This window comes from Podarcis filfolensis (genome assembly GCF_964270895.1).
Source record: "Podarcis filfolensis genome assembly, chromosome: 9".
NCBI classification, from domain to species: Eukaryota; Metazoa; Chordata; class Lepidosauria; order Squamata; family Lacertidae; genus Podarcis; species Podarcis filfolensis.
Genome location: NC_139610.1, coordinates 49,229,763 through 49,257,124, shown reverse-complemented (window position 1 = coordinate 49,257,124; position 27,362 = coordinate 49,229,763). Strand labels below are relative to the sequence as shown.

General features: G+C 42.8%; 2 protein-coding genes across 3 annotated transcripts; one reads left to right on the top strand and one right to left on the bottom strand.

Annotated features, from left to right (window-relative positions):
- The first annotated feature begins 528 nt into the window (after positions 1 to 528).
- On the top strand, positions 529 to 11,968 carry EXOSC9 (exosome component 9). 2 transcript variants are annotated; one of them, XR_014538440.1, is made up of 11 exons: positions 529 to 786; positions 2,054 to 2,148; positions 2,766 to 2,885; positions 3,029 to 3,131; positions 4,148 to 4,285; positions 4,968 to 5,050; positions 5,354 to 5,486; positions 6,808 to 6,896; positions 7,609 to 7,755; positions 8,494 to 9,725; positions 9,962 to 11,968. XR_014538440.1 is itself a non-coding variant. In XM_083571584.1 (11 exons), exons 1-11 carry the CDS (start codon positions 721 to 723, stop codon positions 10,299 to 10,301), a joined length of 1,242 nt encoding a protein of 413 aa, XP_083427710.1. In that variant the 5' UTR covers positions 530 to 720; the 3' UTR covers positions 10,302 to 11,968. The 2 variants fall into 2 exon arrangements, 1 of the variants encoding a protein (XP_083427710.1); XM_083571584.1 differs by having other exon boundaries at positions 530 to 786; positions 8,494 to 8,690; positions 10,231 to 11,968.
- Positions 11,969 to 12,212: 244 nt separating this feature from the next.
- Positions 12,213 to 20,151, bottom strand: CCNA2 (cyclin A2). Its single transcript, XM_083571570.1, has 8 exons — positions 19,807 to 20,151; positions 18,827 to 19,085; positions 17,992 to 18,104; positions 16,834 to 17,057; positions 15,485 to 15,689; positions 14,858 to 14,971; positions 13,594 to 13,727; positions 12,213 to 13,370 (listed from the first exon to the last, which is right to left on the bottom strand). The coding sequence occupies exons 1-8, from the start codon at positions 19,969 to 19,971 to the stop codon at positions 13,319 to 13,321; spliced, it is 1,266 nt and encodes a 421-aa protein (XP_083427696.1). The 5' UTR covers positions 19,972 to 20,151; the 3' UTR covers positions 12,213 to 13,318.
- Between the last annotated feature and the right edge of the window lie 7,211 nt (positions 20,152 to 27,362).

The following is a 27,362-nucleotide window of genomic DNA, read 5'->3' as shown; positions in this document are numbered from 1 at the left end:
GTGGCCAGCATGACTAAGCCGCTTCTGGCAAACCAGAGCAGCACACGGAAACACCGTTTACCTCCCCGCCGGAGCGGTACCTATTTATCTACTTGCACTTTGATGTGCTTTCGAACTGCTAGGTTGGCAGGAGCAGGGACCGAGCAATGGGAGCTCACCTCGTCGTGGGGATTTGAACTGCCGACCTTCTGATCAGCAAGCCCAAGAGGCTCAGTGGTTTAGACCACAGCGCCACCCGCGTCCCATAACCCTTAGTACCCTAACACAGAAGCCAGTCCCATTGCTCAAGGGGACTTACACCAAAGTGAGTACAGTATGTCTAGGATTACATAGCCCTGGTTCGAAGTACGAGACTCTCAATGCGTCTCGCCCGTATCAAACCCAGGCAGCTCGCTTTAGGGCCGCTGGAGGTCGCCCTCACAAAGAGACTCCTTTCCCCCCTCCCGTTCACGACACGCTCCTTCCATTTACGGCAAGGCTTGCCGACGTGCGTTGTGACGGCTCGCCGGCTTGTTGAGGTGAATGGGAGCTGTAGCCCCCAAGGCAAGGACTCGTTGCTAAGCAGCGGCTTGGCCCGCGACGCTTACGAAGCGGCGCGGTTTCTGCAGGCGTCGCATACATGTGACGTCCTTTGTAAAGCGCGCCCGGAGAGGCGAAGCGGCGCACCCGGTTACGAACGCGGGACGGGCCTCAGGAAGGGGAAAGGCCGCCGCTGCTGCCATGAAAGAGACGCCGCTGTCCAACTGCGAGAAGCGGTTCCTGCTCCGGGCTATCGAGGAGCGGAAGGTGCGAGGTGGCGGGACGTGGATGCTCCTACGCAGGACTGCGCGTGTTTATGTGCCGGGACTCGCGGGGGAAAGCGCGCCGCTGGCGCCGTGGGCGTGGATTCCTTCCCGCGCGGGTGGGAGAGGCGGTGCCCGGGAGCGTGTTGTTTAAAAGGTGGGAGGGAGAAGATGTTACTAGTCGTCATTAACTGGTGAAAGAACGACTCTTGACCTCTGACAATGGATGAAGCTGTATTTTAAGCTGATTATTATTATTTTATTTATACCCCCTTCCAATCTGGCTGGGATTCCCCAGCCATTCTGGGTGGCTTACAGCACATAAAAAATAGTAAAACGTTAGACATAAAAAAATTCCTAATGCAGGGTTGCCTTCAGATGTCTTCTAAAAGTCACATGGTTGTTTATCTCCTTGACATCTGAAGGGAGGGCGCCACTACCGAAAATACCCTCTGCCTGGTTCCCTGTAACCTGGCTTCTCGCAGTGAGGGAACCACCGGAAGGCCCTCAAAGCTGGACCTCAGTGTCCAGGCTGAATGATGGGGGTGGAAACACTCCTTCAGGTAAACTGGGCCAAGGCCGTTTAGGGCTTTAAAGGTCAGCACCAACACTTTGAATTGTGTTCAGAAACACACTGGGAGCTGATGTAGGTCCTTCAGGACTAGTGTTATAGGGTCTCGGCAGTCACTCCCAGTCACCAGTCTAGCTGCCATTTTCTGGATTAGTTGAAGTTTCTGAGTCACCTTCAAAGGTAGGCCCACGTAGAGCGCATTGCAGTAGTCTAAGTGAGAGATAACCAGAGCAGTCCACGGGCAGGTAGGGTCTCAGCCTGCATACCTGGTGGAGCTGGTAGACAGCTTCCCTGGACACAGAATTGACCTGCACCTCCATTAACAGCTGTGAGTCCAAAATGACTCCCAGGCTGCGCACCTAGCCCTTCAAGGGCACAGTTACTCCATTCAGGACCAGGGAGCCCCCGCACACACCTGCTCACCCCTTTCCCCCCAAAACAGTGCTTCTGCTGAATTGTTTAAGTGTACATTACCTTGGGGTGTGGAGGACCAAAGGGCAGTTTTATAAATATTATTAATACTTCTTGAAACCTTGCCCGCCAAAAGGTGGCTACTCTAGTGTTAAGGACTGTTGAAATGTGTAAGGGAAATCTAAGCAGCATCCAGCAATTGTTGACCTTGTGCAACCACTTCTGTACTTCTGTGGCTTACCTTCCCAGTCCCACACTTCACATCTGTAACACTGCTGTGCTTTTGCAGCGTCTGGATGGGCGACAATGCTATGACTACAGAAACCTCCGCATTTCCTTTGGCACTGACTATGGCTGCTGTATTGTGGAGCTCGGAAAAACCAGGTATTTAAAAATAAGGGAACACAAGTATCCAGGCATAACTGAACCACCTCACTGCCCCCATTTCTGCCATGGCAGTATGCTGTGTCACTTACTTGGGGACCTACTTATTATAGCAGGCAGGAGAAAGTTGTGAATAAAAAAAGCAGGAGAAAGCCAGGTGGGAGAATCCACAGCTACTCTATTTCTTCCTTCATCTGGAACATTAGGTATAATGGGAAGGGCCAGAGTTCAGTGGTAGAGCATCAGCTTTGTATGCCGAAGGTCCCAAGTCCAATCTCCAGTATTTCTAGGTAGGACTGGGAAAGATGCTTGCCTGGAACTCTGGATAGCTGCTGCCACTCTGTGTAGAAAATATGGAGCTAGATGGACCAATGGTCTGACTCGGTGTAAGGCAGTTTGCTGTGTTCCCAGTGTCAATTTGTGGGTTACAAATTAGCAACACAATTGTCTCAAGGCTTGCAGTTAACTTATCCCAGGTAAATTTCACCTTAAGTCCAGAGACTGGAATTTTAGAATGATTCATTGTTTGCTTTCCTGTCACATGTCAATAATTAGTAAGGTGTTAATTTTTTTTCTTTCTAAAAGCTTGTCTTTTGGGGTGGCTTCTCTTTCTGCAGAGTTCTTGGGCAAGTGTCATGTGAACTTGTCGCCCCAAAGCCAAATCGTGCAACAGAGGGCATACTTTTCTTTAATCTTGAACTCTCTCCTATGGCATCACCTGCTTTTGAGCCTGGAAGGTATGTGAGTGTTCCCCCTGCTCCCTGTAATGTCAACAAGCAAAGATAATGCAAAAAATAAAATAAAAATACTGTTCCTGGCTTTGCATTTGTTAGGAGCTAATGTTTTGTGTCTTTGTTTTTTTTTTTGTTTTTCATTCTAGACAATCTGAGCTGCTTATAAAACTAAACCGACTGTTAGAAAGATGTCTAAGGAACTCCAAGTGTATAGATACTGAATCTCTCTGTGTTGTTGCTGGTGAAAAGGTGTGTGATTGCATGAATTCTGACACTTTAGTCAATTATTTTCCTTTTCTTTTTTGCATTATGTTTTTTGGATTGTGAACCTGTGGACAGGGATTTTTGTTCTTTCTCTCTCTTGTTGCATGGTACCTAGTACCTATTAGGTACATGCGCACGCACGCGCGCACACACAAATATATATATTAAAAAAATAGTCTAAATTGTTTGCCAGGAATGTCTTAATTTTTAGTAAATCAATGGTGGGCACTGAGTTAAATGAGACTTAAACCTACATAAGGTTGTAACTGCTGATTATTTCTAGAGTTAATGTATGGCATTTGGCAAAGGTATTTTAAGTGTCTGCTGAACTGTAGAAGAGACCCCAGCATTTATCTGCTAAAGGTATTCAATAGCAAAATATTTATTCTGTAAAAGTTTTTATATGCTATCCTATCATAAAATATAAGGGTGGCATAGAACATTATAAAAACCTTAAAAGTTCATTAAAAGCATTGCAAAAAGTATTGCTGGAGAATAGTTAATACTGGTTTGCTATTAATATTGGTTTGCTCTCTTTCTCCTGCAGCAGCAATGGGGAACATGTGAACCTCCCATCATCCCTGACCCTTGGCCATGCTGGCAGAGTTTGATGGGAGTTGGAATCCAACAACATGTAGAGGGCCGCAGGTTCCCGATGTCTGCTCTACAGTGACATACACTTATATTTTTAGATACTTTGCAGTGTGTGTGATCACTGATGAGAATGCCACATTCGGTATTCCTTCAGAGATCTTGCCTTCCCATGTTTTTAGTAGCCTCTTGGAAACCAGCAGAACCTAGACGTGTGTCCTTATATTCACATGAGTTTTGATTCTTTATTCAAATATGTTTTCTCTAGTTTTTAATGAGATTTCTAAGGAGGCACAAGGCAAATGTATGAACAAAATATGACAGCAGGACCTTTAGGGTTGTATTTGCTGAACATTACAAAAACTGAGAAGCAAAATGAAATGCCTTGCTTGTTGTTTTTTTATTCTGAGGTCTGGCAAATTCGTGTGGACTTGCATTTGTTGAATCATAATGGAAACATTATTGATGCTGCAAGCATAGCAGCAATAGTGGCATTATGCCACTTCCGGAGGCCAGATGTGTCTGTGCAAGGAGAAGAAGTAACACTGGTAAGTTGCTTCAGTCTTGCATTCTTGACTTTCCCTTTAAGTAGAATCCTGATGGTCCATCAGTGTGAGTTACCTTTACAAAGCAAAGCAACATACTTGGGACTTCGTAAGCAAGAGGACATAGTACTCAAAATCAGTTAGCACAGATGAGTACAGCCTTGCACGGATAAGAACCTAAGAAACACCTTGTTCAGTCAGATCAGGGTCCAATGTTCTTTGCAATAATTCCTGCAGGCGCTAGGTGGTCTACCAATAATTGGTTTGTGGGCTGCTATCCCACTTACATATTGTCTGATTTTGGATTTGTGATAGCTGTATATTAAATATGAAGTTACACATAAAACATTGGGGAATAAGAGCAGGAACCATCTATTGATTTGCTTAGCAACGAAGAGTTGATCAGCTTCAGTTGAGACTCCTCTCTAAAGCAAGTGGGGAGCCATGTAAGCCACCCTAAGCTTTTTAGAGGGTGGGCAAGATATTCAAATATAATAAAAATAGAAATCATTTAACTGTATACCTATAAAGCTATGTTCTTCTCAGCTCTGAGGGCTGGAAATTTCTCTTCTTACAGTATTGAAAGCCGTGTAACCACTGAGTTTTATTCTGTAACTAGTCAGTAAGAATTCTCAGTTATGTATTTTTTGCTAAGTAAAGTATTCCTTTGTATTGGATTATTTAGTATACCCCCGAGGAGCGGGATCCTGTCCCTCTGAGTATCCACCACATGCCTATCTGTGTAAGCTTTGCTTTCTTCCAGCAAGGGTAAGTTAATCTTGTTCCATGAGCTGAAAGCAACTTGCCAGCATTTCTGGAATTCAGGCGCATAACACCAAAGAGGAACCATGGGGTGGGTTCTTGAAAGTGAGATAGTATGCCGTCTTAATCTGAGAAATCAGTTATTGCAGTGTAATATGACTGATTTTAACGAGTGTTTTATCAGCATAGGTTTTAATTCACAAACACATCTTAAACATATACCTAACATCTTGCACATGGTATTGTTTAAATTTTCATTGCTCTCTTTTGGGATTAAGCACTTACTGATAGTTTGTAAAATGATTGCAGGACCTACTTGTTAGTAGATCCCAGTGAACAGGAGGAACGTGTAATGGATGGTCTTCTTGTGATTGCTATGAATAAGCACCGTGAGATTTGTACAATTCAGTCCAGTGGTGGAATTATGCTGCTAAAAGATCAGGTAATATGGAAGTTTCTGAAGTTTGAGTATTAAGCTGTGGATCACACTTTCCTTTATGCAGATAATTAATGTTTCACCATTGAGTAATCCATCTTCACATATGGTCTCGATTGCATTTTGAACTGGATAGGTACTTTTAATATTCTGCAGAGCATGTTTGGGATAGAGTGAGAAGGAAGAGCTTGCACAATTAGGTGCCTACATGGAGATAGAAAGTTTCAAGAAGCTGGGCTTGTTAATAGTTGATTGATTGTTTGAATGTAGAGACACTTCCCTGCACTGCAAATATTAGAAAGTATACAAATGAGACATTTGAACCAGGCTTGCAAAGCTTTTGCATTAAAAAAAACACTTTTAACCTAAGAATGGCTTGACATCTTCAAGGACAAATAATTTCTTAGACCTAAACTTGCAATTCTAACAAAGTATCACCTAATTTGAATATTGCTAAACTCATACTTTTGCTAAAGTTTAATGGAAACTATCCCATGATGCAGTCTTACAATATTTATTTGCTACATGACTTTGTACAGTACTATTAGTTCAAAATACTGGTTGTTTCTGCTGCCCTTTTTTCTTCTTACTTGAAATAGAAGAGAGAAACCTGTAACTTCATAGAGTGAATCCTGCTGTTTATTCTTAGACAGTATGTAAACAGACAGCCTTTTAAATCCTTTAATTAAGCTTCATTTAATCCATTTTAAAGGCTTGGTATTACTCAAAAGCCCAGTAATTCCCAGAAGTCTTGGCAGGGGGGTAGATATCTCTGAACCATGCTTTAAGGGCATGCTATCCTCAGTCTGCTCCCTTGCTATGAATTGACTATCCAGTGTCTGGCTTCTGAAGCATAGTCATTATTGCATCTTTCCTTGCCCCGGATCTAAGAACTTGACCATACCTCATATGGAGTGAACACATGCTGTGACAAAACCTTTTAGCTTATTTTTGCTGAAGGTGTGTCTCCACCCCCATCGTTCAGCCCGACACTGAGATCCAGCGCCGAGGGCCTTCTGGCAGTTCCCTCATTGCGAGAAGTGAAATTACAGGGAACCAGACAGAGGGCCTTCTCAGTAGTGGCGCCCGCCCTGTGGAACACCCTCCCTTCAGATGTGAAGGAAATAAGTAGCTATCCTATTTTTAAAAGACATCTGAAGGCAGCCCTGTTCAGGAAAATTTTTAATATTTAACGCTGTATTGTTTTTAATACTTGATTGGGAGCCGCCCAGAGTGGCTGGGGAAACTCAGCCAGATGGGCGGGGTATAAATAATAAATTATTATTATTGTTATTATTATGTCATGATATTGATCTATTTACCACAGGTTCTGAGATGCAGCAAAATAACCGGTGTTAAAGTAGCAGAAATTACAGAACTAATTCAAAAAGCCTTGGAGAATGATCAAAAAGTTAGGTTAGTATGTCACAGGTACTCACTTGCATCACCAATTTGTTCCATTTTAAAATTAATCTACAAATTTTCTCAATCAGACTTTGTATAAAATCTGCCTGATAGGTTTCCTGTATCAGAATAGTTGAATTGGACCATTTGTATTTACTCAGGCCATTAGAAATAGGGAAGAAATATATTAGGGCTGTCAAGGATATTTCATTTGGCCACCAGAATAAGGGTAGGAGCCAGATGATAAGCATATATTACACCACTCATACATCAGTTACCCTGGCTACCAATTTGTTTCTGAACTCAACTTAAAATGTTATTGATCCCAAAGGTTAGGCCACATAGGAACCTGCCTGAACCCTGAGATTGTCAATGCTGTCCCAGCTGTCTGACCAATTCAGCCTTTTCTGTCATAGTACTGCCAAGCCCCTCCTCTTCCAGTCTATAAATAAGCTCTGAAAACATTTTATTCAGAGAAGTCATATTATTCCCTCCCCACCCAACTACTCTTCTTGTGCTGATGTACTTTTGTTTTCTTGTTTGGCTGTTTTAATTGTTCTATAACTTTGTGAGTCACTTTGATGGGAATTTTTTTTGAAAGCAGGATATAAATTGAAACAGAAGCTATATTGCTTATTTATATTTGTTTTGTAGAACATTTCAACATTATGAATGTTTATGTCAATTTGGATGTCTAAAGGAACTTTTTTGTTTGTTTTAACAGGAAAGAAGGAGGGAAATTTGGATTTGCAGAATCTATTCCCAGCCAGAAAATTACAGCTTTTAAGATAGATCAAGCCCCAATTGATACTAATGATGTACAAGAGCAAGCTGAAGAAATAATCTCAAAAGCATTTCCACCTTCCGAAGTGTATCCTTTTTATTGCCTCACATCAGTGTGTTAGGTGATTGATGTTAAGTGCTAGGATCTCGTGCCTTAGAGCTATTCTTTTACAATTGAATAGATTTTCACAATTCTAGTTTCAATGGCAATGCCTACACGAATTTTTATAAAAGGGTGTCCAAGAACCGCATGAAGATTCACCACAGCAGGAAAGAGCATATAGCAATCAGGGTTGTGGTTATCCCACCAGGGGAAAAGTTAACTAGATGTTGGGGGAAAATCGCAAATGTCCTAAGAAGGAACCCTAGCAAAATGTTGAGGAAAAACAGTATCTGAAGCTTGTGCATCATATTGATAACAACACACTGTGCTAAAGGCTATTGTGCAGAAAGGTATCAGAGTAGGTATCACTGTGCTGTGATCCTAAGTAGCCCTGTTTAGGGAAGTTTTTAATTGTGTTTTTAATATTCAGTTGGGAGCCTCCCAGAGTGGCTGGGGGTACCCAGCCAGATGGGTGGGGTATAAATAATACATTATTGTTGTTGTTATTATTATTATCTATAGATTTTTGTCAAAAAATTGTGGAGAATTTATACCATTGCTGCATTGCATGCAAGTGTTGAGGACAGACTGAAGCCTGTTTCTCCAAAATAAAAAGCAAAATGTGGTAAAAGGTCAGGTCTATTTCTGAGTCAGAAAGCCCACCAAGTCCCTCATACTATAATGAAATCTGGATAATGTCTGCATTTTGCTTAATGAACCTAGCTTGGCTAAGCCCATTTTATGGGCTTCTGGCACAGCCCAGATTGGAGAAGGACAAGAGAGTTCTTGGGGAGATTTTGAGGAATCTGAAAAGGAAGAGGAGGAAGATGAAGATGAAGTCACCCCAGATGAACCAATAACTGTAGAAGACCAGAGTATGGAAACAGGAGACACTGGTGTTCGAACCAGAAATCAGAAAGGTTTGTACCTTTAGCAGCAGTGCTTCATGAAAGATCATGGATAATATCAAATGGGAAAACACAGCTTAGAAGTTGTAAATTAGTGTCTGTAGATGTTTCTGCTTTAGTGCATGCTAATTATAGGTAAGCAAGAATTTTTGGCCACAACAATAGACAGTTGAATATGCAGAGGGGACAGTTTGAATATTGTCTTGAATAAAGTCTGTTTATTGCCAACCAGGCTGGGCCAGATCCTGAGCTCATTGCCCAATGTGGGCCAGTTTCACAGCACCTGTCAGTCACATGATGTCACTGTGACATCTGATGACCCAGCTTCAAAATTGTACTCTTAAGTGCACCCACAGTATTTCCTTTCTTCTTTGCAGCCTGGCTTGAACTCGAGATGGGCTGCAAAAGGAAGATCCTTGCCAAAAGCACGGTTTGCAGGCTGATCAGCAGTGGTTGCAAGCCAGGATTAACTTGGGAGCTCAGGAGTCAAAACTAATCCCAGCAGAGTTTGCATTTGGTCCCAGATTTAAAAGGTCCTGCATATAAGCCCTGCTTTCCATATAATTAATGGGAGAACACTTTGAGGCTCATGATGGTTCCTTTGCAGCTGTGTCTTTACCCATCCACCTAGTGACACACCTATTGTTGGCCTGTGGGCCAAAGATTTTCTGTTTTCTGCACTATGTTGCTGTTGAATCAGAAGAGTTAAAGTTTTAGCAAACTGATATTTTCCAATTAGTGGGATGGGCCCTTCCCTCAACTCACAGTTAGAAACATGAAAGTCTTTGAAGTGGAGTTTTAGAGTTGGAAGGAGAGCAGTTGTTTTTAGGATTGTAGTTGGGGGTGATGTGGGCTGGAGGAAAAATAGTTGCAAGCTGTAAGCATCGGCAAGCTGGAGAGAAACGTGGCAGGCTGTTAAACGCAGCAAGCTATGCAGAGGGACAGAGGGCCATGACTGACTTCTGTTGGCATCCAAGGCTGTGGCCATGGGAGAGGCAATAACCTTTTGGAGTGTTAATGCTTTGAACCCCTCCATCATATGCTCAGGTTGTTGTTGTTGTTTAGTCGTGTCCGACTCTTCGTGACCCCATGGACCAGAGCACGCCAGGCACTTCTGTCTTCCACTGTCTCCCGCAGTTTGGTCAGACTCATGTTTGTAGCTTCGAGAACACTGTCCAGCCATCTCGTCCTCTGTCGTCCCCTTCTCCTTGTGCCCTCAATCTTTCCCAACATCAGGGTCTTTTCCAGGGAGTCTTCTCTTCTCATGAGGTGGCCATGCTCAGGTTGTATATATGTGTAAATAAGCCATATATCCTAAAGATGCCAAAGGAAGCAGACCCTGGGTTCTGGAACCCCTGGAATCTCATGCCACTCAGAGATCAGTGTGGCGTGTAACACAATTCAGGATTAACTGTGGTGCCAACACACACATTACAGTTGCCATCAGTCTGAAATGGCACACCCTTTCTGCACTTCTGCTACAGCATATCATTTATCATGTTATTCCAGATGAAACCCATGTACCAATGAATAATTTTCTTACATTTTTAAGATGAGACAATTGTGTTGTCTGACAGTGAAGAGGAAGATGTTGTTATCCTGGAGCCAGAAATTAGCAGGTAATCACAAGGACATTTTCCTGTTTCTGTAGCTGGCTGTGTTTGACTGAGACTTACTGCTAGTATGGAAAGGGAATCAGATCAGCTTGGCTGCTTTGAACCACATGGAGCATGGTCAGGAATCCACACATTGCTTGTGAACAAGGCACCTAGCGCTGGTCCCCACCCTGGTGGTCTTACTTCCACTAGTTTTATTGAACAGATGAGAAATTGGAGTCACTTCTGAGCAGTGTTCAAATTGCAGGACTAAATACCCACCCTAGTCCATAGCATATCTGTAACTCAGGTGGGATATAAAATAGGGGTCATTGAGACATAAAAAACTAATGGATTAAAAAAACCCAAATAGCTCTATATTCAGAGATGTCCTTTAAGATGAACATGAAGAAAGGTAAGAGTCTGAGGCTGCGGTACCCCAAAGATACTGTATGTTGATGGAGTGGAAGCTTGCATGTATGACAGCAAATAGTTATGGGCAGGATTTCTGCAGACCTCCTAAGTTCCTCAAATTGTTACTAAACTGCTTCTAAGTTGTGCCTTTGGAGGAAAGAGGCCCAAAATCCACAGAATGAATAAATGTGTTCTGTATCTAGGCCACATGATCTAAACTAAATAAGTTAATTTTAACTACGGATTCAAAGAGAAGTTTTTGTATCTGACTCAGAAAAAGATATTGGTGTTCTGGATGTGTTTAAGCTTTTCCACCTTGTGTGAAATGTTTACTTAAAATTTTATGCTAAGGGGGAAGAAAAGGGTATATTTCTATATTTTTATGTGCTTAGCTGGAACTTGAAATAAAAGAAATCTAAATATTGCATTATAATTGTTACCTTTTTTTACCTATGTAATGCAAGTTAAAGGTGATTTCTGAACCCAGGAAACAAGTTCCTACAGTTCTAGACCCATACTCTTCCATTACAAAAATGTATTGGTCATAGCCAAAGTCCCATAGTCCTTGAATTGTCTATTGTGTATCAGCAGGTTTAAAACCTTAAGGCTGGGTAGTGCCTAATAGCAGTTTCTGAAACTGGGGGTGGTGGAGAGAGCATGCACATAAGGGATCAGTACTGTGCAATTCTAAATATGTTAAGTGATGAGTGCAGCTTATTGCCATATACTGTAAGCAAGCCTGTGGTAAGGAGTACAGCCTTCATAGCTGTTTTCAGATGCAGTGCTAATCTTTTAGAGACCTGGGCTCATCCACCATTCCATTTGCCCCATTGCTTCCCCTCAGGAAAACCCAGAGTTCATACTGAATTGGAACAAATGGCAGCTGGATTTTTTGTGGATTGCTGTTTGTTCCATCAGAGCACCAGTGTGGTTTTTCCAGGGGAAAGGCAAAACCACTCTGTGGAAGTGCAAATGAGTGCATATTTTGTATAATTGAAAATCAATATAGTGTAGTTTGATGAACAAATGGACTACTGGATTTTGCTGTAACTTCACTGCTTTTCTTCCCTACAGAACTGAGTCTCCCCCAAAGCAGGACATCAATAAAAAAACAGCTAGCAAAAAGAAGAAAAAAGCTGTTTGAAGTTTTATTGTTTATATTAAACTTGCTTGCTCTGTATTCTGTAACTTAGTGTGTATGTGCACATGCAAGGAATTGTCATGGTGTGTTCAGTTGCCTAAGTGCAGTATCTTTTTCAAATAAAGTTTAGGCAGAACTGGCTCTATTCTGTGTAGCTCTTTGCTAAAGGAAAGGTTGTGAGGATCTGACCGGTTACTTGATTTCTGCTTTCTGTTCACAGGGTAATGACAAAAGATAATCTTTCCTCCTCTTTGACATCCAAACCTCTAGGTCACAGTTTTAAAAGTGACGTTTTTAGAAATAGCCCTATAAAATGGTATTGAACTTGAGAAGGTCCTATGAAGCAACTTATATTGAAAATAGGTTAACACAAAGGCAGACAAGTCCTCTTTCAGGATTTTATTGACCAGCAAGATGGTTTACACGTAGGTCTTTACATGCAATTGGTTTGCTGTGAGCACATGTGAAGCAGTATCCTATCTTACAGAAAATCCTACTTAAATATGAATATAAAAGTTAGCCACCCTTACAAATATAGAAAACCTTTCAAACCAGGGCTTAGTTTGTACAGCAGACCCACTACTTCTACCCTGTATCAATACATAACACATTTGAACAGCTACCCAAGCCTAGGACCTTTGCTAGCTGCAGTTGGATTGCAGAGCAGTATGCATGAGTTGAGATCACTGTTCAGCTCTGTGCTACTTCTAGCACCAAATCCATGGCCTTTACGTCTAGGTTATAGTTTGGCATGCTCAAATAGGCGACACATTAAGTGGTTTCAATTTGTGACCTCAAGAGTACAAGCCAAGACAGTTTTCAGACAGCAATAGCTGTCTATATAGCCTTCCTATGACAAGAATGCTATTTCTTGCCCTTGTTTTCAAGACTCCGTTTCTGTGGGTTAGAGTGAAAATCATTAATGCAGCGTTTCATAAGCTACTGTAGCAGCATGAACTTAAGTGGCACTACTGCCACCAGCAGGCACAAACATATAATAACCAGTCAACATTCTTAATGGCTACTCAGAACTGTAAAAAGTAGCGTCACTCTTAAATTATGTTAAGCATTAGTTGACTTTCCCAAATATACTGTTGCAACTTAATTGTATATAGGAGTCTGAATAGACTGAACCTTCCTTCGTATTAGTATTTCAAGTATGCAGACAGACTCTATTGAATTTTCTTGATTTGACATTTAGAGTCAGAATCCCTACTTACATGCTCTTATTTTTAAAAAAGGGTCAGCAGTACTTAAGTGGTTGACCTGCATGGTTTAAGTCTGTTTCAACAGAACTTTTAAAGGCGCGTCACCTAAGTATTTAGAACAAGATTGCATGTACAAAAGTTTACATTAAAACATTATAAAAGTAGAAAACTTCACAATTTTCTATGGTAATATACCAGAGTGATTGAAGTCTAAATAAAAGTTTAAAACTGTACAGTTGCCATTACAGGTAATATACACCTTTGAGATGTCAAGTTTGATTGTTATGATAAGATTAGTGTCTCTGGCGGGTCAATGAGTGATACTGCATGGTACCTGAAAAGGATAAGATAGACAAACACTTAACTTCTGCTCTCCGGCACAGTATTTATATTCTATCAACTGTATTTGTGTAGAAAATGACAATATATTCTAATGCAGCGGCAGTCAACATGGTGCCTTCCCTGCCGATATTAAACTACAGCTTCTATAATGTTTGCCACCCCTGTTTTAGTGTACCCCCAACTGTTTAGACAAAAAGCATAGGAAAGAGCCTTACTTTACAGCCTTGTATTTCTCCCGTATAGACTGTTGCGTATGCTGTGCCGCTGTCTGGTAGGTCTTGTGGAGGTCCATTATACAAGGCTTAAGACTTTCAATTGTGTATCCCGTAACTTCAGCAAGAGAGTCAGTCTGCCAAGGAAATTGTCAAGATGATTATTCAACTCTGCCTTTCAGCATTATTGCTGGAACACTGCTCCTATTTTCTTAGGCTTTGTCCTGAATCTGAAATTTGGCATTATCAAAGGAAGAGTTGGGGTTGACATGGGATGAACTGTAGGGAAAGATTTTTTTAAAGCATAGTAGGGAAGACAGTTCTTTCTCTACTTTTGTAGATTTATCTCCATGGCACTTAAGAGCAAATCTGATTAAATGGCAGAAGAGAGCAAAGTCTGTTGTGTTAAGAGAGCCTGAAGATGATAGTAGTCCCATTGTTTATTGCCTAAAGAACCTAGGCATTCTATGCACTCAAGTCTCCCAGAGGACATTATCCTTTTCAGTACCCTTAAGACCAAAATTTGCCCCGGGGTGCCTGTAGGGTTGTAGACGGTGGAACGGCATTTATATTTAATGATAAAGGAATAGCGTCAATGCTAATCATGGGTCAAATACTTGAGCGTTTGGGGAGGGGGGATTTAAAAAATGGGGCAAGGGACAAAGAGGTAGGTTGTACAGAAAGTGTCATACCTAGAAGTACAGAGCAGTTAGATATTATGGCCTATGAATCCTTGTGCTCACATTTTGCAGCCTTTCATTGGAACCTCCCAAATAACAACTGTAGAATTGGACCATTGAAAGTGTCCAGCAATCTTTACAGGCCACCAAGCAACATACTAAATACCACTGATACTGTGTTCCTATGTGCCTCGAGGTGAAACACCTACTCATCTTCTCCAGTAATGTCAACTGAATGTCATACACTGCCCCATAACAGTTAACTTTCAAGGCAGTTTGAAAGAGAGAATACATCATAGCAAAAACAGAAACAAAGCCTCTAAAGTTGCAAGGTACAAGGTTGGGAAAAATAAAGGTTTTTGCCTGGTGCTGGGAAAGAATGTAGGTAACCAGGCAAGTCTTCACAGGGTGAGAATTTTCCAGACAGGGCCCCATAACCATGGTGGCTGCCTTCCCACTTGCCTGACCTGATGGCCAGAGGATAAAGAAGAATACATCTGATTTCAGTGTACAGGCAGGCTGAAGTAGAGGCAGAGGTAGACCCTTTGATGCTCCAATATGTGTATTAAGGCAAGTATTATACATACCCAAGTTTTTCCAGAAATAGTATAGTTTGCTGTATGAAATGCTGCGGCAGCAATTACTGATGGCAAATATTTCAGGTATGTCTCAGCATCAATTAAACTCAGTTCTCCCAAGTACTGTAGAGAGAGAAAACATGCTTAAACCTGGCCCACTGCATTTTTGCCGTACAGAAGCTGCACCTTCAAAACAGGCAAACTGTCTCCGTATGTTAACAGACTAACAAGCTGTGAGTGGCATTGGCTAAACCAAGCCAGCCTCTTCCTGTCCTACACCACACAAGTACATGGAAATTGTGCCCTTCAAGTAGCACAAACACTTCTAATAAGCACCTGGAAAATACGCCATTCAGTTGGACTCATGCTATGCCCTCCTCTAGCCACATTAGCTGGAGAAAGTTTTACCCCCCTGCCAACGATGGTTAAGAGTTGGAATGGTTCAATCGGTACAGCATAAGACTCTTAATCATAGGGTTGATTCCTGCCTTGTAGGGGTTGGACTAGATGACCCTCGTAGTCCCGTCTATGGTTCTAACACATGCCTCAAACAAAGCTCTTCCTTAAGAGAAGGCACCTGGTTCCCACAGGAACTGAAGGAAAAAACAAAACCTTATGTGCAGAACCAACACTTACCGTTGCCAGGTTTTCCACTTGGGAGCTAGCTGGCTGATGCAAGAAGTATTGAGAAAGGAACTGGTTTATAGTAGGCGCTGCCAGATCAAATGAAAGGACTTTCAGAACTAAGTGCTCCATCCTGAGGACTTGTTTCTTTGTGTAAGTGTCATCTGTGATATATACAAATTCTGCTACTTCAGGAGGGTAGATTTCTTCAAACTTTCTAGGGTAGAAAGGAAAGCACTGCTGTAAGCATCAAGCTGCATTTGTCTCCATCCCTTGTACCATTTCATCCCAAAGTATGCATTAGGATAAGCAAAGTATCCAGTACAGATGCTGTTTGTTTTTATCCTACTTTGTATACCCTATCTGCCTCCCAGTGCTTTGCTGCAACCAGCTTGGGAACTCTCAGAAGTAGGGAAAGACCCTGGCATGTTCTAGGTACCCTGGTACCCTGTATGCAGCCTGGTACCCTGGTGTAAAACACCAGCAAGTTGCAATAGCATCTTTAAAAGATTAATAGACCTGAATGTTTACAGCTCAAGATTTATATTCAAAGAGCAATGCACTGGATTCGTGTTTGTAAGCACAGACTGCACTCTCTCTGAAAGAGCAGGCATGCAGTTTGGAGTGCTCACTGACCAGACTTTGTCACTCAATGCTCAGGTGGCCTCAGTGGCTAGGAGCGCAACTGGTACAGAATGCAGCAGCTAGGTTGTTGACTGAGGTACAATAAGGCCAGAACTTACCCGGGGGTTACAATCTGGGGATTATACCTAAAGCCAGAATTGTGGATAGTCAGAACACATTGGGTTCAATGGCAGGTGAGATTGGCAAAGTCATTTTTATCAGAACCCCCTCTTTTATTTGCCATGCATGTAAAGCTGAATGCACAGAAGTTAAATATATGTATGTTGCAGGCTTACTGTATTCCACCAACACCATATAACACCTCTCCTAAGCGAGCTGCACAGGCTGCCAATATTCTACCAGAAACAGTTCAAGGTATTGCTTTTATTGTATTGCTTTTTTATTGTATTGCTTTTATTGTATTGCTTTTATTGTATTGCTTTTTTATTGTAGCAATAGCTTTTACAATTTGTAGTTTATTCTTTTCTTGTACACTGCTTTAATGGCCTCAGGCTGTGAAAGAATTTACACATTTGTAAAACAATAAGCACATTTCAGCAGTACTTTGCCCAGATACATATTTCTGATATAGGTGTCAGTACTGTACTTGGGAAGTGTTGAACGATTTTACCTGTCTCTGGATTCTCAGAATTGGGAAATATTGGTTTTTATGAGACAAAACATAATATTCCAAAGTAAAACAAATATAGAATACAATGGATATTAAGTTTACTTACGATGCCAATAGCATGGCAGCAGTTCCCAGAAGTTGAAGTTTCCCTCTTAGCACTGACATTGAAGACAGAAACCTGTCAATGTAGTTTACCGCCAAGTGCAAAGTTTCATTTTGGAGCTTGTACTCTTCGCCAACCTCCACTAGCCAGTCCACAAGAATAGCCCGCATATTGTTTGTGATGTCTGGCTGCTTCTTCATGTAACCTGCTTTGGGCTTGCATTTCACCTATAAAGAGGACATTGTTAATTACTTCCTGCCACTTTTTGAAGTGCTTTGGGCTGCTATGAAATTTGATTTTCTGCTGGGAGACTGCAGGCCAGCTTTACAACTCTGGGTTGGGGGAGTCATCAGGTCGCCACTTTTGTCCCAGTTTAAGATTTTGAAAAACAAGAAACCTATATTTTAAATTCACTTGCTCACAATTGATGGGGAGCCATCTGTGTGAGCAGACAACAAATTGAAAGAGGACAGTTATCCTGTTTGGATACATTGGTTCAGAGCTCCTTTTGATATTAAAAAAGTGGTCAGACCTATTTGCTATTAGATGCAAGTTTCCAAGAAATATGCTACCCAAGTAGCCTGGAGAGTCAACACATTGTGTTGTAAATCGAACTGGAACAAATATGCCTCCTATCTGAATTAACACTTCTACTTGTGCTCACAACTGATCTAGTTTCTTGCCAAGTTCATGCCAGCATGGTTTTATGACTGCAAGCTTCAATTTTTCCTTTCTACAATCAAGAGAGCTAACCAAAAGAGGTAAATGTTAACACTCACAATAGTAGCTATCCATTCTCCACTTAACTGGCCCCCATCACCCACCAGCTTTTTATACAGCATCTAAGTCAATTGTCTGCAATTGCTATCACAGACAAGTGGCAAATTACAAAGATAGCTGCATATTCACTTAGAATAGATAAAAGGAGTGGTGACAGGGCATACAAGCCAGAATTGTATTACATAGGGGGACTCGACATTCTTTGACCTACCATAGTATGTTTTTGTATGCATTTTACAAGGGAACCCAGCAGAAAAGCGACAGCCAAACCCTTCATATGAACATCCCAAGATAATCATGTCTGTGCAGTTAGAAGGGATCCAAACTCAAATAGGTAGAATTCCTCCCTCCAAAAATAAAATGTCTAAGCTGTATTCTCACCTCCATTTCCCTAAGATACTTATAGATATCTTCAATGTAGTCTGGTACATGGTTAACATTAATTCTCTGTTCCGTTTCTTGGACTATTGACATATCCATAATACTTGGAGATCCTAAAATGCAAAATATGTAAAACAATATTCATTCTTATGAAGCAACATCTTAAGTTCAACAGTGAATGCTATAAAGCAGGCACATCCAACTCCCAAGAGACTGCGATCTACTCCCACCATAAAAAACTGGCAGTGATCTACCCATTGGATTGATCCTTTTGGGGAGGATTGATCAGTTGTTGAGGTTTTCTTTGGGGGGGTGTTGGTTTTGGGCAATCAATCCGGATTGCGCAATTGACCAGGGACACCCTGTGATCGACCAGTAGATTGCAATTGGTCAGTTGGACATGCCTGTTATAAAGCAACTGAAGGTTTAGTTCTTTCAAGTCCAGAGTAATCCTTGCTTGTGTACCGTAATTTTATGCTATAATAAATTAACCTGCCAACAGTTCGGAGTAACTGTTTCCTTTTCTAAAAAAAACCAGTGGGGATAGCTGGGTCAGCAAGGCATGAGACTTTTCATTTCAGTGTTGTGGGTTTGAGCCCCACATTAGGCAAAAAGATTCCTGAATTGTAGGGGGTTGGACTAGATGACCCTTGTGGCCCCTTCCAAGTCTATGATTCTATGCCCTTAGTAGCAAATATAACCATGTCCACTACTCCTTTACTCCGGAAGACTAATCGTGTTGGGACACCTGGAGTGCACCCCCATATGACTAAAAGCCAGGATTTCTTTAAACTTTGGGCTGGGTCCCAATAGGTGTATGCAAACCTATTCTTACCCTCACCGAAGCTCAGATCCATTGGGTTATCTATAGGTGTCAGAGGTTTCCTGATTCCCATTGAAGCTACTGCCGTCTTCAAGCCTAGGGCCTCTTCACTTGAAGGCATCCTTTTCGACATCATACGTTTTTTCTGCCTGGTGACATCAGGCTCATCCATATGGATGGGAAAAGCGGGCTGCTTATTCCCCATTTTGCCCAGGGGAACATCGAGGCAGTTTTCATCATTGGTACTCCATGGAATTTGGCTGTGGGAAGCCTGTAACACGAAGTTCACTGTTAGCAATCACGCACCCAATACCTGGCAATGGTCTTTGAAAACTTTTCCACTGGCAAAACTCATTTTTCTTTTTTTAAATAAAAGCCTGGGCAGTGTAGCAGCTCAAGTATGAGACTGGGATCCCCAGGAAGGCAGAAAACAGTGCAGTCACTATCTCCCAACCTCACAGGAGAGAAGCGAAGGTTGAGTACCCTTGACCTCCTTGGGGAAAGCGTGGGATATACCTGTAGCGTGAACCAAGATGCCCTGCGGGTGTGTCCCCCATGACGAGAGGCCACGCTGCGGCTGCAGATCGCGGCCGCCTCGGAACGAAGCGGGAGGCGATGCTCGCATACATCGTGCACCGAAACCATCGGCGAGGGCAGGGCGGCCAGAGGCGCGCCGCCCAAGTTGGCGCCCTCCCTCCGGGCGCCCTTTCTGGGACCCGCCCGCGGGGAGCGCCCCCTGCAGCCTCGAGGGCCTCCTCTCCCGCCACTGAGCCCCGAAAGCTCTCGCTTGCAAGAGCAGCAGCAGCAGCAAGGTGGGCGCCCGGAGGTTGGGGTGGGGGACATCCCGCTCCTTCCCCCCAATGCAAGGAGCCTCTCCTCCGCCTCCTCCTCTTTTCTGCCCCAAGCTCTAAGATGGCGGATACGAGGTCTGGGGCAGCTCCGACCGGCCCAGGGGCGCGGGAAACGGCTCCCCTTCCCCTCCGGCCCTTTACCTGCGGCTGGACGAGGGGCTCCCGGTTGGCCCGCAGAAGCCCCAGAGGGACCCGCGTCCCCAGCGCAGCGCCCGCCAGCCGAGGGTCGCCCTTCGCTCCCGGAGGCACGTTCTCCTGGTTCTCCCGAGCCAGGGAGGCGGCGGCGGCGGCGGCTCCCGTCAGCATGGCGATAAGCGCGGCGGCGGCGGCGGCGACTGCAGAACCGGGGAGCCTCGAGCCGAGCTGCTCTGAACGGACCCTCGCTCGGCGGCTTCGCTCTCGTTCTCTTTCGGGCCCGCTCCGCTTTCGCCGTTCAAGTAGCCCGCGACGATTGAATCCGCCAATGGCGAAGCGGCTGCCCTCGACGTCACGTCGCGGCACGGAAGCTGGCGAGGGTCAAACAGCCGCTAGACGCGCTCGGAGGCGGGGCTTGGAAGCTCCGCCCGCCGCCCGCAGAGATGCTGCTGCTTCTGCTGCTTATCGGCGGGACGGGCGCTCAGGGGGCGAATAAGGACACCTTCGAGCTTTAGATCCGAGGTTTAAATCGTACTCAGAGGATTCTGCGAAGAGTCACATCTCTCTCGACGCCCCTGATTTTAAATGTCTTCGCGTAAGATCCCTGCCTGGAAACTTGGGAGGGCGGGAACAGCGCGAAACGCCTCTGCACAAGACACACGACCATATTTATTTATTCTCTATTTATTCATGCTTAATCAAGAACTTGTGGTTGAGATCGCTTTTCCGCATTCGCCATACCTTTAGACTGAGAGCACAGACCGTCTCTGGACAGGAAGCCTGCAGCTTACGCGGCGTTATGTTCCACCGGTCGCAGCTAAAACCAAAATCGCGCAAAATAAAATCCCACTAGGTTCAATGTAACTTTTTTTGCCACGCACAAAAATCATGTGCGGAAATTGTGGGCTTACTGTACTGATTTATGTCAGTCACTCAGAGCCTTGCCGGCTAAAAGCTGGGGTGTAAATGTGACTAAATAAAAGTAAGTATATTGAGTTCAGGAGGATTAAACCACAGGTTAAACCACAGAGCCTAGGACTTGCTGATCAGAAGGTCAGCGGTTCGAATCCCCACAACGGGGTGAGCGCCCGTTGCTTGGTCCCTGCTCCAACCAACCTAGCAGTTCGGGTTTTTTTGTTTGTTTTTTGCAATACAGTGATCCCTCGGGTTACATACGCTTCAGGTTACAGACTCCGCTAACCCAGAAATAATACCTCAGGTTAAGAACTTTGCTTCAGGATGAGAACAGAAATTGTGCTCTGGCAGCGCGGCAGCAGCAGGAGGCCCCATTAGCTAAAGTGCTTCAGGTTAAGAACAGTTTCAGGTTAAGAACGGACCTCCGGAACGAATTACGTACTTAACCTGAGGTACCACTGTATGTCTTTATTGTTTTAAAACAGATACATTTGTGCCAGGAAAGCAAACCAACCAACCAACAAACATACAATCAAATAAACAAACTATAAATTGACAGACAGACAATAGCAATATATGAAACAACACAATTCTTATAACTAACATCATTTGTACTCCCAATGATGTGAATGATTGTAAAACAAGAAATTAAAAATGACTTCCAATTATTCTCGCTGTACTTTATCTGTTGATTATCTTATACCGCAGTTACATCCAACCTAGCAGTTCGAAAGTACATCCAAGTGCAAGTAAATAAATAGGTACCGCTCCAGCGGGAAGGTAAACCACGTTTCCGTGCGCTGCTCTGGTTCGCCAGAAGCAGCTTAGTCCTGCTGGCCACATGACCCGGAAGCTGTACGCCATCTCCCTCGGCCAATAAAGCGAGATGAGCTCCGCAACCACAGAGTCGGCCACAACTGGACCTAATGGTCCGGAGTCCCTTTACCTTTACCTCTAGGGAGCACAGAAACAAACTTTCACACAACCTTCCCTTTAGACCAGGCATCCCCAACCTTCGGCTCTCCAGATGTTTTAGACTATAATTCCCATCATCCCTGACCACTGGTCCTGTTAGCTAGGGATCATGGGAGTTGTAGGCCAAAACATCTGGAGGGCCACAGGTTGGGGATGCCTGCTTTAGATCCTTAGATTCAGTACCATTTCCTGCAATTTAGCTTGTGCATGAGCTAACACTAGAAAAAGTGTCTTGGGGTGGGCATTATTGGGTGGTTGTTTTTATTTGATTATATATAATTGTGGTTTTTATGTTGATCATTACTGTGAACCGCCCTGAGACCTTCAGGTATAGGGTGGTATATAAATTCTAATAATAATAATAAAATAAAGAGAATGTTCTGCTGTTAACTGCAACAGGAGCCCTTTCCCCGTTATTAAGATTAAGGGTAGCCTAGATGCAGGTGGCACCCAAAACACGCTACGACCCATGCAAGTACAACAGGGGATTGAAAATATTTCCTTCTGTCAGCAACAATTCATGGCATGCAGGTCTGGGCAGCCCTTAAGGGAACTTGGAGGGTGGGGAGCTGCTAATACAAAGGTGACTAAAAAACTGCTATGACACGTGGTATATGCAGGGAACTACTGGGATTCCAGCCATTTTATGTTGTATACAAGGGAGGGGATCAGGAATCAGAGGCTGTGCTTGCAACAGGTTTGGCCCCTAGTTCCCTATGCCAAAAATAGATGCTGGTTTTGGATCAGTGAAACCATCTGGGGAAGCTATGAAAATTACTGGGTGGACTCAGAGAAGTCAATCTTATTACCAAACTGGTAAAAGATAATCAAATATATTCCTTGTATATATGTCCTTAAGTGCCTTGGAATAAAAGTGTTAACGGAGGAATCTGAGGGCTCCCATGGGCAAAAAAACAAAGACACCAACCAGGACAATTTGGAGCAAAACAGCAGCCTGTAGGCTTGGCCTTTATTGGAAACTGTCGCGACAGGACTCCCACCCAAAACAAGATGAAGCAAAATGAAAGCCCCGAACAAAAGAAGACCCTAACTTTTATTAGTTACTAATCCCCCAAACTACTCCCCTAAGACTACATCACAACTACATCACAAAAAGGAGGGGTTGAGGGAAGAGTTGTGGAGGTAACCTGAGTATCTTGTCACCTGGCTGGTTCCTCCTTTCCCCCCTCCCCATGAGTACTTTCCAGGTGACAAAGGGGAGTTTGCAGTTTCCTGCCCCCAGAGGGAAGAGCTGATCATTGTGCTTTGTTCCAGACTGTGCTGAATCCACTTCTATATGCAAGTCCTTTGTGACCTTGATGGTCTTCTGTCTAGCACCATCAGGGTTGGCATAGCAACTGGGCAGGGCTCCTGTGTATGTGCTGGTATACTCAAGGGATTATGGCTGCCCTGTATCAAACCTTCCCCATTTTGTAGTCCTTCCTTCATGGAGTAAAATAAAAGTGGAACGGTGCAGATCCAAGGTATGGTTGTTTTTCTATGAATTTATAACAGAAGCGTAGTGTATGTAGTGTGTGTGTGTGTGTGTGTGTGTGTGTGTGTGAAGTTTGTACAAATTGAATGATGGGGGGGTTTCCCTGCGACAGTTCCCCCCTTCGGAGATAAGATTGCAAAGGTGGCTACTGTGCAATCCTTTTCTCCGCACAATTTAAAGTGCTAAATATTAACCTGCTATCCACTCTCCCAGATGTGTGGGTCCATGTGAATCTGAAAGGGACTTGCATGTCACGCCTCTTAAGGATATTTGCAAGTGTAGCAGTGCACATAGCTAGTCATAGACTATCACGTAAAAATAACACATGTTGCATTTTGTTACTCGATTACTTGTGGTATTCTTTCACCTTGGGAGAAACATTTTGTCAATAGTGGTCTATGCTTTTCACTTAGCAGGAAGGTCCAATATCGATTGAAAATGTAGTTTGATTTGTCCTCCACCTTTTTTGTGTGTGTTCTCAGGTGTCAAGCTAGCTCTCCTCTGGTCTCACACCGCCATAGTGCTACAGCAGCAACAATCCCTGGTGAATCCCTGAAGGGCTTTCATATTGACCATGTCGGCTGGCACTCACCATAGCTGGCACAGGTTTGGACATGTCATGAGAGAGATGTCTTTGCCTTGGCCTTTCTATGGGGTTTTATTATTATAGGCTCTGGTTTTGCACTCATGGGAAGTTACTCACTTGCTCTTAAAGGACCAAAAAGCTAATTGCAGCCTGGATACACTTGCCCAATTCAAACTGAGTCCAATTAGAATTTTTTTTGCCCCATGGTTCTCAACTTTCCAAATCAATCTGTTAAAACAAAACCATTCTTAAAAGGGCACATGTCCAAATAAGTCAATTTAACTCTATAAGGGATCATTCCTGCTAAACCAAAGCATATACACCTTCATGTATCTGGTGTTTTCATGGATCCTGAATCTTCTCCTTGGTAAAATGATTTAAGACACATTTTCTTAAAATGGGTAATGAAGGTTGGTAGAGTGCCAGGTTGGAAAGGAAACATCATAAATTGATCTAATCTAAACACTGGACTACACAATAGCCTGATCTTTAGAAAGCATAAAACGCATGAGAATCCTCCATTGGGGTGTAAGCAATAAGACACTATATATTAAACATAAAAACAATTACACACAAAAAATGCCCCCCCTCCTTTGTGGAAATAACACACTATCAAACACATAATAACACATAATACACAACAAACTAATTAAATATCAGTTGCTTATCTTCAGGCAATTGTGATCTTTTACATATCTTTTCAATCCTGGAGCACAGAGTCTTGAGGTTTAAAAGTGAGAGAATGTCCTTGCAATTCAACTCCTCCCCCCTTTGTCAGCCTCACTCCCCCGTCAGTCTATACCCTTTGAAAGAAATTGATGTGGCCGCTTTGAAAACTTTGGTGTCTGTTGTTGTTGCAGGTAATAGTCTTGTGGTCACGAGGAATTAGGTTGAGGGGTTGTTGTGGCTTTTTCATCATTGGGTCTGTAGTAACACATCTGTAGAAGTGATGTGCTGTAAGGGGGCAGGGTTTTTAGGGACTTAAAAGACAGAGTTAGAAAAGGAGGGGCAAAAGCCCCCCCAAAAAACCTCCTTGAGTTATCTTTGTTAGCTGCAAATAATAAAATCTTAGCGCATTAAGCATTTTATGCATTTCAATATTATTATCACATTTTCATATAATTGTTATTATCTGCTAAGTTTGTTTGCTTTCCTTCAGTTAGTTACTCCACATATGCAGAAAGAAAAGGGTAGAATTACAAGAAAGGTGAAAAATATAAAAAGAAAACAAAATAAAGAAATTAGATTACCAGTTAAACAATTTTTTTTTCAGATGAAAAGGGACTTGACACAAAGACATCAGATTTAGAAAAGAATTATTATTAAATAATACAAAGATATTATCAAAACCACACAGATTACTACTGGACTGAAAAAATGGGAAAAACAATGGGAAAAGGCTTAAAATTCACCATGTGCTATCTGATAAAAGAGAACTTCATGAGGATGACTTTCAACAAAATGAAGGAACCTTATTCTGCATGTGATGGACATGTGCCCAAAGTAAAAGGACATAATCTATGAGGAACCAAAAATAAATAAATGCTAAAACACACAATTTTTAAAAGAAACTATGCTTATCTATTTTGGCATTCTAACAATGAGTATCCCAAATGAAAATACAATACTTGGTTGTACTTAGATTAATTTCATAAATATAATGGAAGAACTGATTTAATAAATGAAAACAGATTATTTGTAACTAAAAAAGTGTCAAAGCCACAAAGAGATAGAGGGAAGTCAACTAATATAGCAGGGATTCAGACTTGTTTCGCAGAACAGAAAGAAAGTGACTGTTTGGCTGTAAGGGAAGAAAGACTAAAAGAAATACAAATGCAATTACTTTTCTGAGAATCTTGGATACAGAATATTTAAATTACTGTTTGTATCCCCCCACTTTTTTTTGTGCTGTGGGAGAAAAGAAGGAACAAACACTTTGTTAGAGGTTCCCATATCCTGTTAAAAGGGGAAATTATTTCATGTGAGAAATCTGTCAGGAAATGCTGTTCCTAAAATGCACACAAACAAAACCTGTTATAAAATTCTTTTAAATCCCTTTGGGGGGGAACTCCTCAAGTGAGGAACTCACAGTGGGAGTGCTCTGATATTTACCTGTGAAAAGAATTTGGCATGTTAGATTTGGAACTTGGCAACCTCTTGACTTTTGATGGTTCAGTACTTAACCCTTTTGTCTTAAGCAGCCCCTGGAGCAAAGGACACATTAAGGGTGATTTCCCTCAATGGTTCCAAGTTTTACCTAAAGAAATTTGGATAAGTTTCTCCCTGCAGCCCACGCTCTCCAAATCTCCTCTCCTTTTTTTTGTAAAAGTGATCTAGCCTCTGTGCATGTGCAGAGTTCATGTCTCAGCAAATCTTTTATACCATTAAAAGTGTTGCATCTTTTGGCTAAATTACCATTCGATTATAGGAAGGGAAGGGTAAGGAGTAGATTTTAAAAAATAGGGTTAGATTTAAAACAAAACAAGAAACTCAGCAATTCAAGTATTCACCAAACCTAGCAATAGAAGTTGGTCAAATTGAATTTCTGTTAACTCAGTTCTAAGGGATCTCTCCCCCCCCCCAGTTGGAGATGACAAACTGGAGGGGTGTATCAGACTCCTCTCTGGGGCAAAAAGGCTTCACGGAAGCTTTGTTGCCAGGAGGAGTCCAGCTAGGGTGTTTAGAAGAGTGAGCTCCCATTTCCCTTTAATACTGAGGGTGGGTTGCTCGATAACAAGCTACACAAGGAGATACATAAACAGAGATACAAGAGAGGGACAAAGAGGGAGGGGAAGAGAAAAGAATATCCTATCAGTATTATTCAGTATCCTATCAGTATTATTCAGTCTAACACTCAAGTGCCCCTCTCGGCCCTTTCTGGGCAAAACTCCAGAGAAGGCTAGTATAAATCCAAAGGCAATCCCTGTCTACAACTAAAACCACAGGCAACTAGCCTGGAAACCACGGGTCTCTTAACCCGGAAAAACCATGGATCCGGAATCCACTCAGCGCTGCTCACAAAACTAATCCTAGTGCGGGGCCCCGTCTTCTTCCCAAACCTCCTGCTCTACCATCCATGACAGCCTCCTGCCTGATCTTAGAACTATGTTCGGAATTCCCTACTGGACGCTTGCACAGTGCAATGCCACATTGGGGTCCGAGAAGACAAAGGTTTGAAGGGAAGCCTTGCGTTCTCACGTACACGAGTCATCCCCAACAAGGGTCATTGTGCCAGAGGTGCAGCTTCATTTGTTTTTAGGTGTGTTTTTTTTAGGGACAGGAGAGAGATTTTTCCACAACCCTTCTGGCCACACTCCGAGAGAAGCTGTCGAGGAGAAAAAAAAGAGAGATTTTGCATGATCCCTTTGGCCACGCTCCAAGGAAGGGAATCGGGAGAGAGAGAGAGAGGGAGAGAGAAAAGGACTTCCACAACCCTTCTGGCCACGCTCCGAGAGAAGGCGTCGAGGAGAGGAAACAAAGAAAAGTTCAGCTGTCGTGGAGACGTTATCCTTCCACCCTCCTCCCAATGTACTAATTTCAAACCATATTCACGTCCTTGAATGTCCCTCGCGGATCTCAGGATCCTTTTCT

What these genes read in the sequence shown, in the direction of transcription:
- CCNA2 (XM_083571570.1), bottom strand. Translation starts at nt 19,971, where the DNA reads ATGCTGACGGGAGCCGCCGCCGCCGCCGCCTCCCTGGCTCGGGAGAAC. An exon ending in GGATCTGAGCTTCGGTGAGG is followed by an intron (nt 18,105 to 18,826) that starts GTAAGAATAGGT and finishes TTTGCATTTTAG; the next exon opens with GATCTCCAAGTATTATGGAT. An exon ending in CTATTTCTGGAAAAACTTGG is followed by an intron (nt 13,728 to 14,857) that starts GTATGTATAATA and finishes TTTCCTTGGCAG; the next exon opens with ACTGACTCTCTTGCTGAAGT.
- EXOSC9 (XM_083571584.1), top strand. Translation starts at nt 721, where the DNA reads ATGAAAGAGACGCCGCTGTCCAACTGCGAGAAGCGGTTCCTGCTCCGG. An exon ending in TTATGCTGCTAAAAGATCAG is followed by an intron (nt 5,487 to 6,807) that starts GTAATATGGAAG and finishes TATTTACCACAG; the next exon opens with GTTCTGAGATGCAGCAAAAT. An exon ending in TCGAACCAGAAATCAGAAAG is followed by an intron (nt 8,691 to 10,230) that starts GTTTGTACCTTT and finishes TACATTTTTAAG; the next exon opens with ATGAGACAATTGTGTTGTCT.